At 51.8% G+C, this 13,644-nt stretch overlaps 1 protein-coding gene across 18 annotated transcripts in view; it reads right to left on the bottom strand.

Annotated features, from left to right (window-relative positions):
• The window catches only part of robo2 (roundabout, axon guidance receptor, homolog 2 (Drosophila)), a 1,628,477-nt gene that overhangs the window by 44,409 nt on the left and 1,570,424 nt on the right, over window positions 1-13,644 (bottom strand). For all 18 annotated transcript variants that reach the window (XM_072513070.1, XM_072513078.1, XM_072513075.1 and 15 more), the window contains 2 exons: window positions 11,508-11,664; window positions 5,056-5,316 (listed from right to left, as the gene is read on the bottom strand). In XM_072513070.1, the coding sequence (XP_072369171.1) occupies window positions 5,056-5,316; window positions 11,508-11,664 (418 nt within the window). The remainder of the gene's footprint in view (window positions 1-5,055; window positions 5,317-11,507; window positions 11,665-13,644) is intronic.

Consider the following 13,644-nt stretch of genomic DNA (forward strand, 5'->3'; position numbering starts at 1 on the left):
GATTACAGGAGAATTTGCAGGGCTATGGAGAGACGGTGGGACTAACTGACTGTCTCCTTCAAAGAGCTGTCACTGGCAAGATGGGCAGAATGGCCCCTTACTGTGCTGAGTGATTATATGATCATTTTTCTCTCGCACCGCCAGGAGTTAGAAAACACAAAGTCGGTCATTAATAGGCCTACCAGTTTAAAAAGCCTCACTCCACAGACACAGGCCATTGAGCAGCAACAACATTGGTTCTCGTTCAGAAGCAGTCATTTGGTTTTCAGGTGGATGCTAATAAAATCTAATCTGTACAAACTAAAGGTTACAGTGCACAAAGGGAATAATTGCCAGGCAGCGTAATGCCGGGTAATCAGAATTACCAACTTAATGGCCTGCATTAGTGAATTAAAATCTGCACAATTGGGATCTTAGCCTGAGATAGCCATGTTCTGTTACAATTCTCTGGGTTCTGGCAGTTAATTAAACTGTCCTGTTCAGTGCTAATCAGTTTAAGTTACCATATATTCCACTTCAGAGCAGAGCAGAGCAGAGGACTTTCCCCCGGGGTCCTTGGACATTATTTATCCCTCTGCATAAACACTAACTAGTTGGGCTGAATGGATAGTATATTGCCGGGGAGGAGCCGGGGGGGGGGGGGTGGGGGGGGGTAATGGGGGGACGGGTCAGGGGGGAGGGGGAGTGCTGGATGTGTGGGCTGGAGTCGGGCCAGTGGAATTTGCTGGCCGCCACAGTGGTGCGGAGTGGTTGGTTTAAAACGTGATAGGCCAGGTTCTCCCAGATCGGCGGGCTGGCCTGACGCCAGCGTACAACACGGCGCGAACGACTCCGGCGTCCGGCCGGCCGGAAGTTGCAGAATTCTCCGCACTTCCGGGGGCCAGGCCGGCGTCGGAGGGGTAGGCGCCGTGCCAACCGGCGCCGAAGGGACTGCGCGAATTAGCTCATGCGCAGACCGGCCGTCGTATTCTGGCGCATGCGCAGAGGGGTTCTCTTCTCCGCACCAGCCATGGTGGAGCCCGACAGGGGCCGGCGCGGAAGGAAGAAGTGCCCCCATGGCACCGGCCCGCCCGCAGATCGGTGGGCCCCGATCGCGGGCCGGGCCACCATGGGAGCAACCCCCCCAGGGCTCGGTTCACCCCGCGCTGCCCCGAGGACCGCACCAGCCAACTTCCCTGCCAGGTCCCGCCGTGTGGGACCATGTCCAATCCACGCCAGCGGGACTGGCCAGAAACTGACGGCCGCTCGGCTCCTGACCGGCTCGGCGTGAGCCCCACCCCCGCCCGAAAACCGTCGCCGGAGAATACGGCAGGCGGCGGGCGGGATTCACGCCGTCCCGCGGGGATTCTCTGACCTGGCAGGGGGTCGGAGAATCCCGCCCGATGTGAGGGAGTTTGTACCTGTTAGAATTAAAGCACAAAGCCCCTCCAGTCCTCATACCCTCCACTAATTCCCTGTGCTCCATCCGGGCCACCTCATACCACCCTGCCACCTAGGCCCTTCCCACCGTCATGGCCTCTCCTGCCAAACTATGGCACTGCCAGGCCCACTGACCCACTCTACACTGTCTCAAACTAATGAACCCTGTCATGACAATAAGATGTGTAAAGAAAAATCTTTAAAACAAGTAATTCATTCATAGCTTTCTCCTACGTTGAAAAAGGTAATTTCACTGCAGGGTAATAAAACGTCAATCATTTAAACCATTTAAAGTATCAATAACAAAATTCACAAACACTGTAAACAAACCAGCATATGTGAGTAAACATTGTGAGATTGACAGCAGAGATCAGGGATCCTGAGCTGTCAATCAAATATTGGGTAAAATCTTCCAGCCCTCCTGTGGGATGTTTTCTAGCGGTAGAGGTGGGTTGCCGCATGACGGGACCGCAAGTTGTCTACGGAATTTTGCGTAGATCATCTATTCTGCTGCTGGGGTACCAACTACGCGGTTGCGGGGGTCGTTGACTTTGCCGGCGGGAGACTGGAAAATCCCACCCAATGTATTCCTTGGAGCTCAGGTATCTTAAGGCTCTAATGGTTATCTGAAATCTCAACTGAGCCTCTTTGTATATTCCTGGCTGAGAGCCTAGATGTTTAGTGGATTACTAAAACATCTAAGCCCTGGGTAAATATAGTCTAATTAACAGTTCAGGCTCTCTGATCTCTGCTGTCAATTTCACAATGTTTATTAACACAATCCTAAGTGGTTTCAAGATTTTTGTTATTGATACTTTAAAGGGTCGGAAAGATTGACACTTTTATTAGTTTGTTGCGAAATGACTTATTTTTAAACTCAACACAAAGTTATGAATAAATTACTTTTTTTAAATGGACAGTGCATAGTGGGCAAGGAGTTGTCACAAATTGGCATAGAGGGCATGAGGGGCTATGGGGGTTGGTGGAAGGGCTGAGCTTGGCATTGTGGGTGTGAAGGGGTATGGGAGGTGGTTGGAATGGCAGATGTCAGCATTGGAGATATGAAGGGCCATGGGGGTGAGTGGAAGGGCAGAACATGGCATTGGGGGCATGAAGGGGTCTTTTGAACTTACCTATCAAAATGTCCCCTCATGCGGATGAGGGTTCAAGTCACATCTGAGAGGTCATGGACCATGACCCTTTAAAAGCTTGGTCTGACTCCATGAAAATTGCGAGGAGTAGGACATAGCTATCTCCGCCATGGAGCCGGCAAGTTTTGGAGTGCCAGATGCAGGCTCCTGACAGGGAGTAGCCCGCATCCTTTAAAGGCACTCCCAAAAACCATTCAGCCGGGGAATGGGGATGGGAATCTCGGAACCAGGACCCCCCTGCCTTTTTTAAAGGGCTTGTGAGTTTGTCCCATTGGTAACACTGTGTACAAACAAGCAGAGGTAACAGGACCGTGGGGATAGGAAGATCTTAAAAATGATGAAAGCAGGCCCACCACCACATCACCCTCTCGTTGCCAACTAGATTCACAGAGTTATTTATGATAGAGGAGTCCACTAGGCCCATTGAATCCACGCTAGTCCTCTCCTGTTTAAACCAGTCAGTCCCATTCTCCCGCTCGATCATCCCACAGCCTTGCAAGTTTATTTACCGTAAGTGCCCGTCCAATTTCCTTCTGAAATCATTAATATCCGTGTCCAGTACCCTCGTGGGTAGCGAATTCCAGGTCATTACCACTCCTTAAGTAAAGGGGTTCTTTCTCACATTCCCTACCTTGCATCTCTTGTCCAATACCTTACCTCTGCGTCCCCCAATCCTTCTATAATTAGCTTGTGGGAACAGCTTTTCTTTGTCAACGTTATCGGAGCCTGACATAATCGTCTGTACTCCTCGATCAGATCTCCCTCCAATCTCCTTTGCTCCATTGCAAACAACCACAGCTTCTCCAACCCAACCTTGGAGATAAATTCCCCTCATCCCAGGAACCAGCCTTTCTGCACCTTCTCAAGCCCATTCTCATCTTCCCTATGTGTGGTGACCAGAAATGGATGTCAAGCTCAGGGGCGCGATTCTCCGACCCCCCACCGGGTCGGAGAATCGCCAGGGGATGGCGTGAATCCCGCCCCCGCCGGTTGCCGAATTCTCAGGCACCGGATATTCGTCGTGGGCGGGAATCGCGCCGCGCCGGTTGGCGGGCCCCCCCCGGCGATTCTCCGGCCCGGATGGGCCGAAGTCCTGCTGCTAGGATGCCTGCCCCGCCGGCGTAGATGAAACCACCTCTCTTACCGACGGGACAAGGCGGCGCGGGCGGGCTCCGGGGTCCTGGGGGGGTGCGGGGCGATCTGGCCCCGGGGGGGGGGGCCCCCACGGTGGCCTGGCCCGTGATCGGGGCTCACCGATCCGCGGGCGGGCCTGTGCCGTGGGGGCACTCTTTGCCTTCCGCCTTCTCCACGATCTCCACCATGGTGGAGGCGGAAGAGACTCCCTCCACTGTGCATGCGCGGGGATGCCGTGAGCGGCCGCTGACGCTCCCACGCATTCGCCGCCCGGCAATATCATTTCCGCGCCAGCTGCCGGGGCACCAAAGGCCTTTCCCGCCAGCTGGCAGGGCGGAAATCAGTCCGGCGCGGGCCTAGCCCCTCAAGGTTAGGGATCAGCCGCTCAAGGGGCGGAGAATCCCGCCCCAGGTTCAGAATAACGGGCGGGATTCTCCCCAATTGGCGTGATGTCCGCCGACCAGCGCCAAAGATGGCGCGAATCAGACCGGCATCGCGCCGCCCCAAAGGTGCGGAATTCTCTGCCCCTTGAGTGGCCGAGCCCTAACCTTGAGGGGCTAGGCCCGCACCGGACTGATTTCCGCCCCGCCAGCTGGCGGGAAAGACCTTTGGTGCCCCGCCAGCTGGCGCAGAAATGACATTGCCGGGAGGCACATGCGCGGGAGCGTCAGCGGCCGTTGACGGCATTCCCGCACATGCGCAATGGAGGGAGTCTCTTCCGCCTCCGCCATGGTGGAGACCGTGGCGAAGGCGGAAGGAAAAGAGTGCCCCCACGGCACAGGCCTGCCTGCGGATCGGTGGGCCCCGATCGCGGGCCAGGCCACCGTGGGGGCACCCCCCGGGGCCAGATCACCCCCCCCCGCCAGAGCCCGCCCGCGCCGCCTTGTCCCACCGGTAAGAGAGGTGGTTTAATCCACGCCGGTGGGACAGGCATTCTAGCAGCGGGACTTCGGCCCATCCGGGTCGGAGAATCGCGGGGGGGGGGGCCCGCCAACCGGCACGGGCGGAATTCCCACCCCCTCCGAATATCCGTTGCCAGAGAATTCGGCAACCGGTGGGGGCAGGATTCACACCAGCCCCCGGCGATTCTCCGACCTGGTGGGGGGTCGGAGAATCGCGCCCAACGTCCCTGCTTTTGTACTCAATGCCTCTATTTATGAAGCTTTGCCAATCACTCCCTCAACATGTCCTGCCACTTTCAAAGATCTAGGCACTGAACTCCGGGTCCCTCTGCCCCTGCCCACTCTTTAGAACTCTGTGTTGCCTCTCTCTACCCCTTCTACAAAAATGCATGACCTCACACTTCAGTGCCTTTTCCGTGAATGTTCTCTCCGGAATGTTCCAGACTTACCATGCTTGCCTCGATATGTCAAAGTGGTAGGCCCTGCTTATCTCATCCAGGTGGGCTTGGAGCATGGGCTGCATCTCCTCGCGGGGAGAGGGGGTGAGGGTGGCCGTGGACTGCTGGCCGAAGGAGATGGCGGGTGAGGAGGCCACCCCGCGGACTGGGGGGGTCGGCACCCGGTCGTCTTCTTCCTCCAGCTCATCCTCCATGCCCTGGTGCAGGTAGCTCTTCACGGGGGGCGGCGGGCACCAGCCATCACTGTCATAGCTGCGGACCGACATGGGGCAAGGGGGAGGGAGTGGGGTGGAGAAAGTGAACAATCAGTACCAAAGATGTCAACGACAGCAACAACCTGCATTTAGGCAGCACCCGGAATGTAGCAAAACCTCCCCAAGACACGCCATACGAGGTTTATCAAACAACATTTGACGCTGACCCACCAAAGCTGGCAGGCATTAGCAAAGGTGGTTGGAACCTTGGTCAAAGAGGTAGGTATTGAGAAGTGTTTTCAGGGCCTTATTAATCTGTGTCACTATTTTCAGTGATTTGGACTTACATTGTACCTCTAACCCTTAGACTCTGACTTTGCAAGGAGTACGCAGGTTCCTTTGCTCCCTTTTCAAGCTCAGCACTTCGCACTTGCTGACATTGAAATCAATTTGCTGGTTTGTTGCCCAGTCTGCAAGTTTCATAACGTTCTCAGCTTCTGTTTTGGATTTCCAGCATCCGCAGGATTCTGTTTTTTGATTTAACACCTCAGCCCTGGTCTTGTTGAATATTAAAGTGATTAACATTGACAAGCTGGGAAAATGCTACTTCACTAAACTGTGCGCGGAGCTGAGGCGGTGGTGTTGCAGGATGGAATATAATTGCAGCATTATCGGGATGAGCCAGGCCAAAACCCTCACACGTCCCTAATATTAAGCAGCCTTTTGACGGTGAAACACAAATACGCTTTGGATAATTGATTAATTGGAAGTGAGAATCAACAGATTCTGAGGTTTTTACTCGATTACCGAGTGATTTTTATTTTCATTGTGAAGCAGCCTAGACCCCCGAGGTCTTTCACATGCTCACTGCAGAGTTACTTCAGTAGAAACAAGCAGGTCATGAAATCTCACGGCACTGAAGGAGGCCCATTGTGTCTGTGTCAGCTCTTTGAAAGATCTATCCAACTAGTCCCACATGTGATATTCCAAACGGGGCCTAATCTGATGTTATGGTGCCCACCAAGACAACGAGGGGGGGGGGGGCGGGGTCATCGATTGATCTCCCCGAGGGGTTCGCGGAGTACGGGTTTCTGTATTGAGCGGGCGGAGGCTCACCTCATGGGGACTCACTGATGGGACTTGTGTAACTCAGACCCGGACCGGTGTTCCCGAGGGACCCCGGGTTGCAACGCCAGCGCTGTGCCCAGCGACTGCAGCTTCTTTGTGTTCGAGGGATAAACCCGGGTGTTACCCTGGCCTTGGCTGGAGATATCACACCCGTGTACCATACAGTTGTACTCTAACCCCCTCCCCTTTGTATTTTAGCCCCCTTTGAGGTGAAGCACGAGATTCGGGTCAACTTTTAACTGATTAGTTTTGATCCTGCGCGCCCGTTCCCCATGATTTTGCACATGGGTCTTAATTTCAATACCCTAACTCATTTCCTGTGAGGCAACCGGAGAGTTTTCATAGGGATTACAGAATGGTAGAAATGTACAGCATGGGGTGAGATCATTCAGCGCATCGTGTCTGGTCTGGCTAACGAAAGGAAAGAGTGTTCCAGCCTATCCAGAAGAGATTTGCCAGGATGTTGCCTGGTATGGAGGGCATTAGCTATGAGCAGAGGTTGAATAAACTCGGTTTGTTCTCACTGGAACGATGGAGGTTGAGGGGCGACCTGATAGAGGTCGACAAAACCATGAGGGGCATAGACAGAATGGATAGTCAGAGGCTTTTCCCCAGGGTAGAGGGGTCAATTACTAGGGGGCATAGGTTTAAGGTGCGAGGGGCAAGGTTTAGAGGAGATGTACGAGACAAGTTGTTTACACAAAGGGTAGTGGGTGCCTGGAACTCGCTGCCGGAGGAGGTGGTGGAAGCAGGGACGATAGTGACATTTAAGGAGCATCTTGACAAATACATGAATAGGATGGGAATAGAGGATCCCGGAAGTGTAGAAGTTTTCAGTTTAGACGGGCAGCATGGTCAGCGTAGGCTTGGAGGGCCGAAGGGCCTGTTCGGTACTGTCCTTTTCTTTGTTCTTTGTTTTTTGTTCTTTTATTCCCAGCTCCAGCTCGAGATTCATAGCCTGGTAGGTTCTAGCTAATTCAAGTCCTTTTTAAGGGCCACGGGAATTTCTGCCTCCACGACACTCTCAGGCACCAACTTCCCCTTCTGTTTGAAAAGTGCTCCTCAACTTCCTTCAAATCCTTCTGCCAGTGACTTTACGTCTACACCACCCACCCCCCCCCCGTTTGTTAATCTCCACTGAAGTGAAATGGGTCCCTCCAATCCACTCTGTCTCCATCCTTCATCATTTAATACAGCTCAATGAAATCTCCCTTTCACCTGCTCTGAAGGAAAATCCGATTCACGTCGAAGAAGGGACATTCTGGACTTGCAAAGTTAACTCTGGTTTTCTCTCTTCACAAGTGCTGCCAGACCTGCTGAGTTTTTCCAGCACCTTCTGTGTTTATTGCCAAACAATAAACATGATGTGGAGATGCCGGCGTTGGACTGGGGTGAGCACAGTACGAAGTCTTACAACACCAGGTTAAAGTCCAACAGGTTTGTTTCGATGTCACTAGCTTTCGGAGCGCTGCTCCTTCCTCAGGTGAATGAAGAGGTACAAAGAATAAACGGCAGCCTATCCAGTCTTTCCTCACAGCTCAAATTCTCCATTCCTGGAAAAGTCCTTGTGAATCCCTGGACTCGCTCAAGTGCAAGCACGTCCTTCCTGTAATGCAGTGACCAGCACTGTTCGCAGCTTCTAGCTGCAGTCAAACTCGTCTCTCGTACAGTTCCGTCACATCTTCCCTGCTCTCATGCTCCAAGCCTCGACTGATAATGATGGTGAGGTGACTCGGAAGTGATCCTGTCTACATCTCTGACCTCTGTGTAGAGCTCCCAGCGGAAAACTAACCCTCCCACCTCCAGGAATGCTCACTGGCAGATCTGTGCATAGCACACAATCTCCCTCACGGCGAGTGAGGCTGGAGTGGGGTATTATGCAGTGCGTCTCATTGGTCAGGCCATTTCACTCACCCTTCATCTCACATAAGTTGGATGTATCTCGCTGGAAGTATAAGATGATGACCACACAATATACCGTGCGGCATGGTGGGCAGCACTGCTGCTGCACAGTGCCAGGATCAATTCGGGCCTTGGGTGACTGCATGGGTTTCCTCCGGGTGCTCCGGTTTCCTCCCGCAGTCCAAAGATGTGCAGGTTACATGGATTGGCCACAGTAAATTGCCCCTTGGTGTCCAGCGATGTGCAGGTTAAGTGGGGTTATGGGATAGGGAGGGGGAATGGGCCCAGGTAGAATGCTCTTTCAGAGGGTCGGTGCAGACTCGATGGGCTGAATGACCCCCTTCTGCATTGTTAGGATTCTATGGATTCTACATTGTAGGGCAATAGGGCATCTGAGAGAGGATTAGAATAATAATAGTCTTTATTGTCACAAGTAGGCTTACATTAACACTGCAATGAAGTGGTAATCCCCTAGTCGCCACATTCCGGCGCCTGTTCGGGTACGCGGAGGGAGAATTCAGAATGTCCAATTCACCGAACAAGCACATCTTTCAGGACTTGTGGGAGGAAACCGGAGCACCCGGAGGAAACCCACACAGACATGGGGAGAATGTGCAGACCCACACAGACAGTGACCCAAGCCGGGAATCAAACCTGGGACCCTGGCGCTGTGAAGCCACAGTGCTAACCACTGTGCTACCGTGCCTAAATTGTCCAGCAACTTGTGACAATTCGCAGTGCGAGGCAAACTTCTCCCTCACCACAAATGGCTGCGTTGATTCACACACCAATCACTCTGTATGCCATGGAGCTCCCTGCCATTCTCCCAGGCAATTCCGCTGACTCAAATCCCAACCTTTCTACTCAAATAGTCCTCACCTTGCGGAGTATAAAAGCAGGAAGGAGAGAAAATGGGGCAGCACGGTAGCATGGTGGATAGCACAATTGCTTCACAGCTCCAGGGTCCCAGGTTCGATTCCGGCTTGGTTCACTGTCTGTGCGGAGTCTGCACATCCTCCCCGTGTGTGCGTGGGTTTCCTCCGGGTGCTCCGGTTTCCTCCCACAGTCCAAAGATGTGCAGGTTAGGTGGATTGGCCATGCTAAATTGCCCTTAGTGTCCAAAATTGCCCTTAGTGTTGGGTTGGGTTACTGGGTTATGGGGATAGGGTGGAGGTGTTGACCTTGGGTAGGGTGCTTTTTCCAAGAGCCGGTGCAGACTCGATGGGCCGAATGGCCTCCTTCTGCACTGTAAATTCTATGATTCTATGATTCTATGAAAACAGAGGCAGATCGGAGTCATTTATCCTGGGCTCCAGCCAGCAGAGTTGGGAAATGTATCTTTATTTATTTTCTCAGGGCATTTGGAATCCTGGTGAGAAGCAACCAAAGGATTCCACTCACATCAGTGGGAAATAAAGAGGTCTCTAATTCACTGAATCACAAAGGAAAGAATTTGCAATCCTGCCCGGTGTCATCAACTTGTTTGTCATTGTTTTTTAAAGGGACGGTGAATGAGTTACCCTGGGTTGTACGGGATTCAGTGTGGTCAGCGGGAAGAGATGTCCAGGATGTGGAAACTGGAGGGCAGCACGGTGGCGCAGTGGGTTAGCCCTGCAGCGTCACGGCGCCGAGGTCCCAGGTTCGATCCCGGCTCTGGGTCACTGTCCGTGTGGAGTTTGCACATTCTCCCCGTGTTTGCGTGGGTTTTGTCCCCACAACCCAAAGATGTGCAGGGTAGGTGGATTGACCGCGCGAAATTGCCCCTTAATTGGAAAAAATGAATTGGGTACTCTAAATTTATAAAAAAATAAAAGATGTGGAAACTGGAAAGGACAAACAGGTTGAGGATTTGAGATGGGAAACGTGGTCAGTCCAGCAGGCATTCTCTGCCAATCCTACTGATTGCATTAACCTTCTTAATAACTGGAGTTGCCAGGGCAACTAATATAATTTATCACGGTTACATAAAGAACACATTACACTGCAGGGACTTGAAGCTACACACACACAAAACCGCTGGTAGGGCAGATTGCACCGATTTGCTGATAAACTTGGCCCACAGACTTTGCAAAACTTTACTAACTCCAGCGCAAGATCATGGCGTCATTGTCCTCTTCGGTCGGCAACGTATTGGATCAGACTGATATCTTGTAAGAGTTGCTGGCACTCTACAAACATGAGATTAGTGTATGGGGCCATTTCTCTGCTCAAATACCAAAACTCTCGATATGTAATGTTGGCCTGATTCTACCCGAGATGGTCAGCTCCCTCTGCACTGTCTCCATCAAACACTCCCTGGACAGGTACAGCAAGGGGTTAGATACAGAGTAAAGCTCCCTCTACACTGTCCCCATCAAACACTCCCTGGACAGGTACAGCATGGGGTTAGATACAGAGTAAAGCTCCCTCTACACTGTCCCATCAAATACTCCCAGGACAGGTACAGCACGGGGTTAGATACAGAGTAAAGCTCCCTCTACACTGTCCCCATCAAACACTCCCAGGACAGGTACAGCACAGGGTTAGAAGAAATGAAAAATGAAAATCGCTTATTGTCACAAGTCGGCTTCAATGAAGTTACTGTGAAAAGCCCCTAGTCGCCATATTCCGGCGCCTGTTCGGGGAGGCTTGTACGGGAATTTAACTGCGCTGCTGGCCTGCCTTGGTCTGCTTTAGAAGCCAGCTCTTTAGCCCAGTGTGCTAAACCAGCACCTCGAGTAAAGCTCCCACTGTCCCATCTAATACTCCCAGCACGGGTAAAGCATTTATAAAAGGAGAGAGCCCTCAGCTCACACAGCATCAAGCCCCAAGCAATTGCGAGAATCTATATCAATCGCAGCTCGGAGACATCACAGAGCTGAACTCAAACAAGGTCTTGACTATCCTCCTCCAATCTTCTCTTTTGGCCAATATTTATCGCTCGATCTACACTACTAAAATTAGCTGGTTGTTATCTGATGGCTGTTCATGGGAGCTTGCTCTGCGCAATTTGGCTTCTGCGTTTCCTACATTACAACAGCAGCCACACTTCATTAGCTTTCGCGACACATCTTGGGGTTGCGTAAGAAGCCACATCAATGCAAGTTCTTTCTTTTTCCACACTCCCAAACAGCCAGCCAAGCATATCGAAAGCTAAATTCTGTAGATGCTGGAAATCAGAAACAAAGACAGGAAACGAGGCAGCTGGAGGGGAGAAATGTTGAGAAAGGAAGATCTTACCCGTTTTCATGGTGGTCCATGATGTAGTGGTCGAGCTCTGTCCCGGGTAGCGGCTGCACTGGCGGAGGGGGTAGAGGCACATTGGACCAGTTGGATCCTGCGTTCTTATGTGGCTTAACGCTGCTTTTGTTTTTCTTCTTTTTCCCACTTTTGCCACCTGCAGAGGGTGACGAGACATTTCGTCACACACCAGTGAAATGAAACAGTGAAGGCACTTTTCAGGTCTTTAGCAAGAGGAGTGGCCCGCACTCCAGCCGGACTAATTGGTATTTTTATCAATGATGTGCTGTGCATAAACAGACCACTTTGTGATCAACACAAGCATCCTCCCACTCTGCTTTGTCTAAACCCATCAACCTATCTTTCCAGTCCTTTCTCGCTCTCATGTGCTTCTCCAGTTCCCCTTATGCTTATCTATACTCTTCACCTCAACTGCTCTTTGTGAGTTCCACATTCTCAGGGTAATCAAGGTTCACCTGAACTCCCGATTGGATTTCTGAGTGACTGACTTATTGTAGTGACTCCTAGTTCTGATGTCACAAGCGAAACCATCTTCTCTAGGCCACCCATTCGCCCTCTTGAAGACCTCTATCAGGTCAGTCTCTTGAAGACCTCGATCAGGTCACCTTCTTGAAGACCTCTATCAGGTCACCCTCTTGAAGACCTCTATCAGGTCACCCTCTTGAAGGCCTCTATCAGGTCACCCTCTTGAAGACCTCTATCAGGTCACCCTCTTGAAGACCTCTATCAGGTCACCCTCTTGAAGACCTCTATCAGGTCACCCTCTTGAAGATCTCTATCATGCCACCCTCTTGAAGACCTCTATCAGGTCACCCTCTTGAAGACCTCTATCAGGTCATCCCCTTTAAGACCTCTATCAGGTCACCCTCTTGAAGACCTCGATCAGGTCACCTTCTTGAAGACCTCTATCAGGTCACCCCCTTTAAGACCTCTATCAGGTCACCCTCTTGAAGACCTCGATCAGGTCACCTTCTTGAAGACCTCTATCAGGTCACCCTCTTGAAGACCTCTATCAGGTCACCCTCTTGAAGACCTCGATCAGGTCACCTTCTTGAAGACCTCTATCAGGTCACCCTCTTGAAGACCTCTATCAGGTCACCCTCTTGAAGACCTCTATCAGGTCACCCTCTTGAAGATCTCTATCATGCCACCCTCTTGAAGACCTCTATCAGGTCACCCTCTTGAAGACCTCTATCAGGTCATCCCCTTTAAGACCTCTATCAGGTCACCCTCTTGAAGACCTCGATCAGGTCACCTTCTTGAAGACCTCTATCAGGTCACCCCTTTTAAGACCTCTATCAGGTCACCCTCTTGAAGACCTCGATCAGGTCACCTTCTTGAAGACCTCTATCAGGTCACCCTCTTGAAGACCTCTATCAGGTCACCCTCTTGAAGACCTCTATCAGGTCACCCTCTTGAAGACCTCTATCAGGTCACCCTCTTGAAGACCTCGATCAGGTCACCTTCTTGAAGACCTCTATCAGGTCACCCTCTTGAAGACCTCTATCAGGTCACCCTCTTGAAGACCTCTATCAGGTCACCCTCTTGAAGATCTCTATCATGCCACCCTCTTGAAGACCTCTTTCAGGACACGCTCTTGAAGACCTCTATCAGGTCACCCCCTTTAAGACCTCTACCAGGTCACCCTCTTGAAGACCTCGATCAGGTCACCTTCTTGAAGACCTCTATCAGGTCACCCTCTTGAAGACCTCGATCAGGTCACCTTCTTGAAGACCTCTATCAGGTCACCTTCTTGAAGACCTCTATCAGGTCAGCCTATTGAAGACCTCGATCAGGCCACCCTCAATCTCCTCTTTTCCCGACCCTAGCTTGTTCAGTTTGATGTTTTTCCTGCAACATGCTTTTCTTCCCCTCAATATCCCTGTTATTTTTCTTGGTTCCTCCTCCTGGCTCCTCCACTTCTCAAGGTCGTGGCTCAGATTGGGATAAAATTCCATGGGATGCAATTTATGGCCCATCCCACCAGCAACATCTTCCATCCCCTCCAAAGTCAATGGAGATTCGAACGGTTCGTCGTGTTTTACAGCCCCACCCCGGTGCGATGTGGCCTTAAAGTCCCACCCATGGTTTCCGCACCCTGTCTGGGGAGGAGATC

Source organism: Scyliorhinus torazame, chromosome 8 (assembly GCF_047496885.1).
Source record: "Scyliorhinus torazame isolate Kashiwa2021f chromosome 8, sScyTor2.1, whole genome shotgun sequence".
NCBI lineage: Eukaryota > Metazoa > Chordata > Chondrichthyes > Carcharhiniformes > Scyliorhinidae > Scyliorhinus > Scyliorhinus torazame.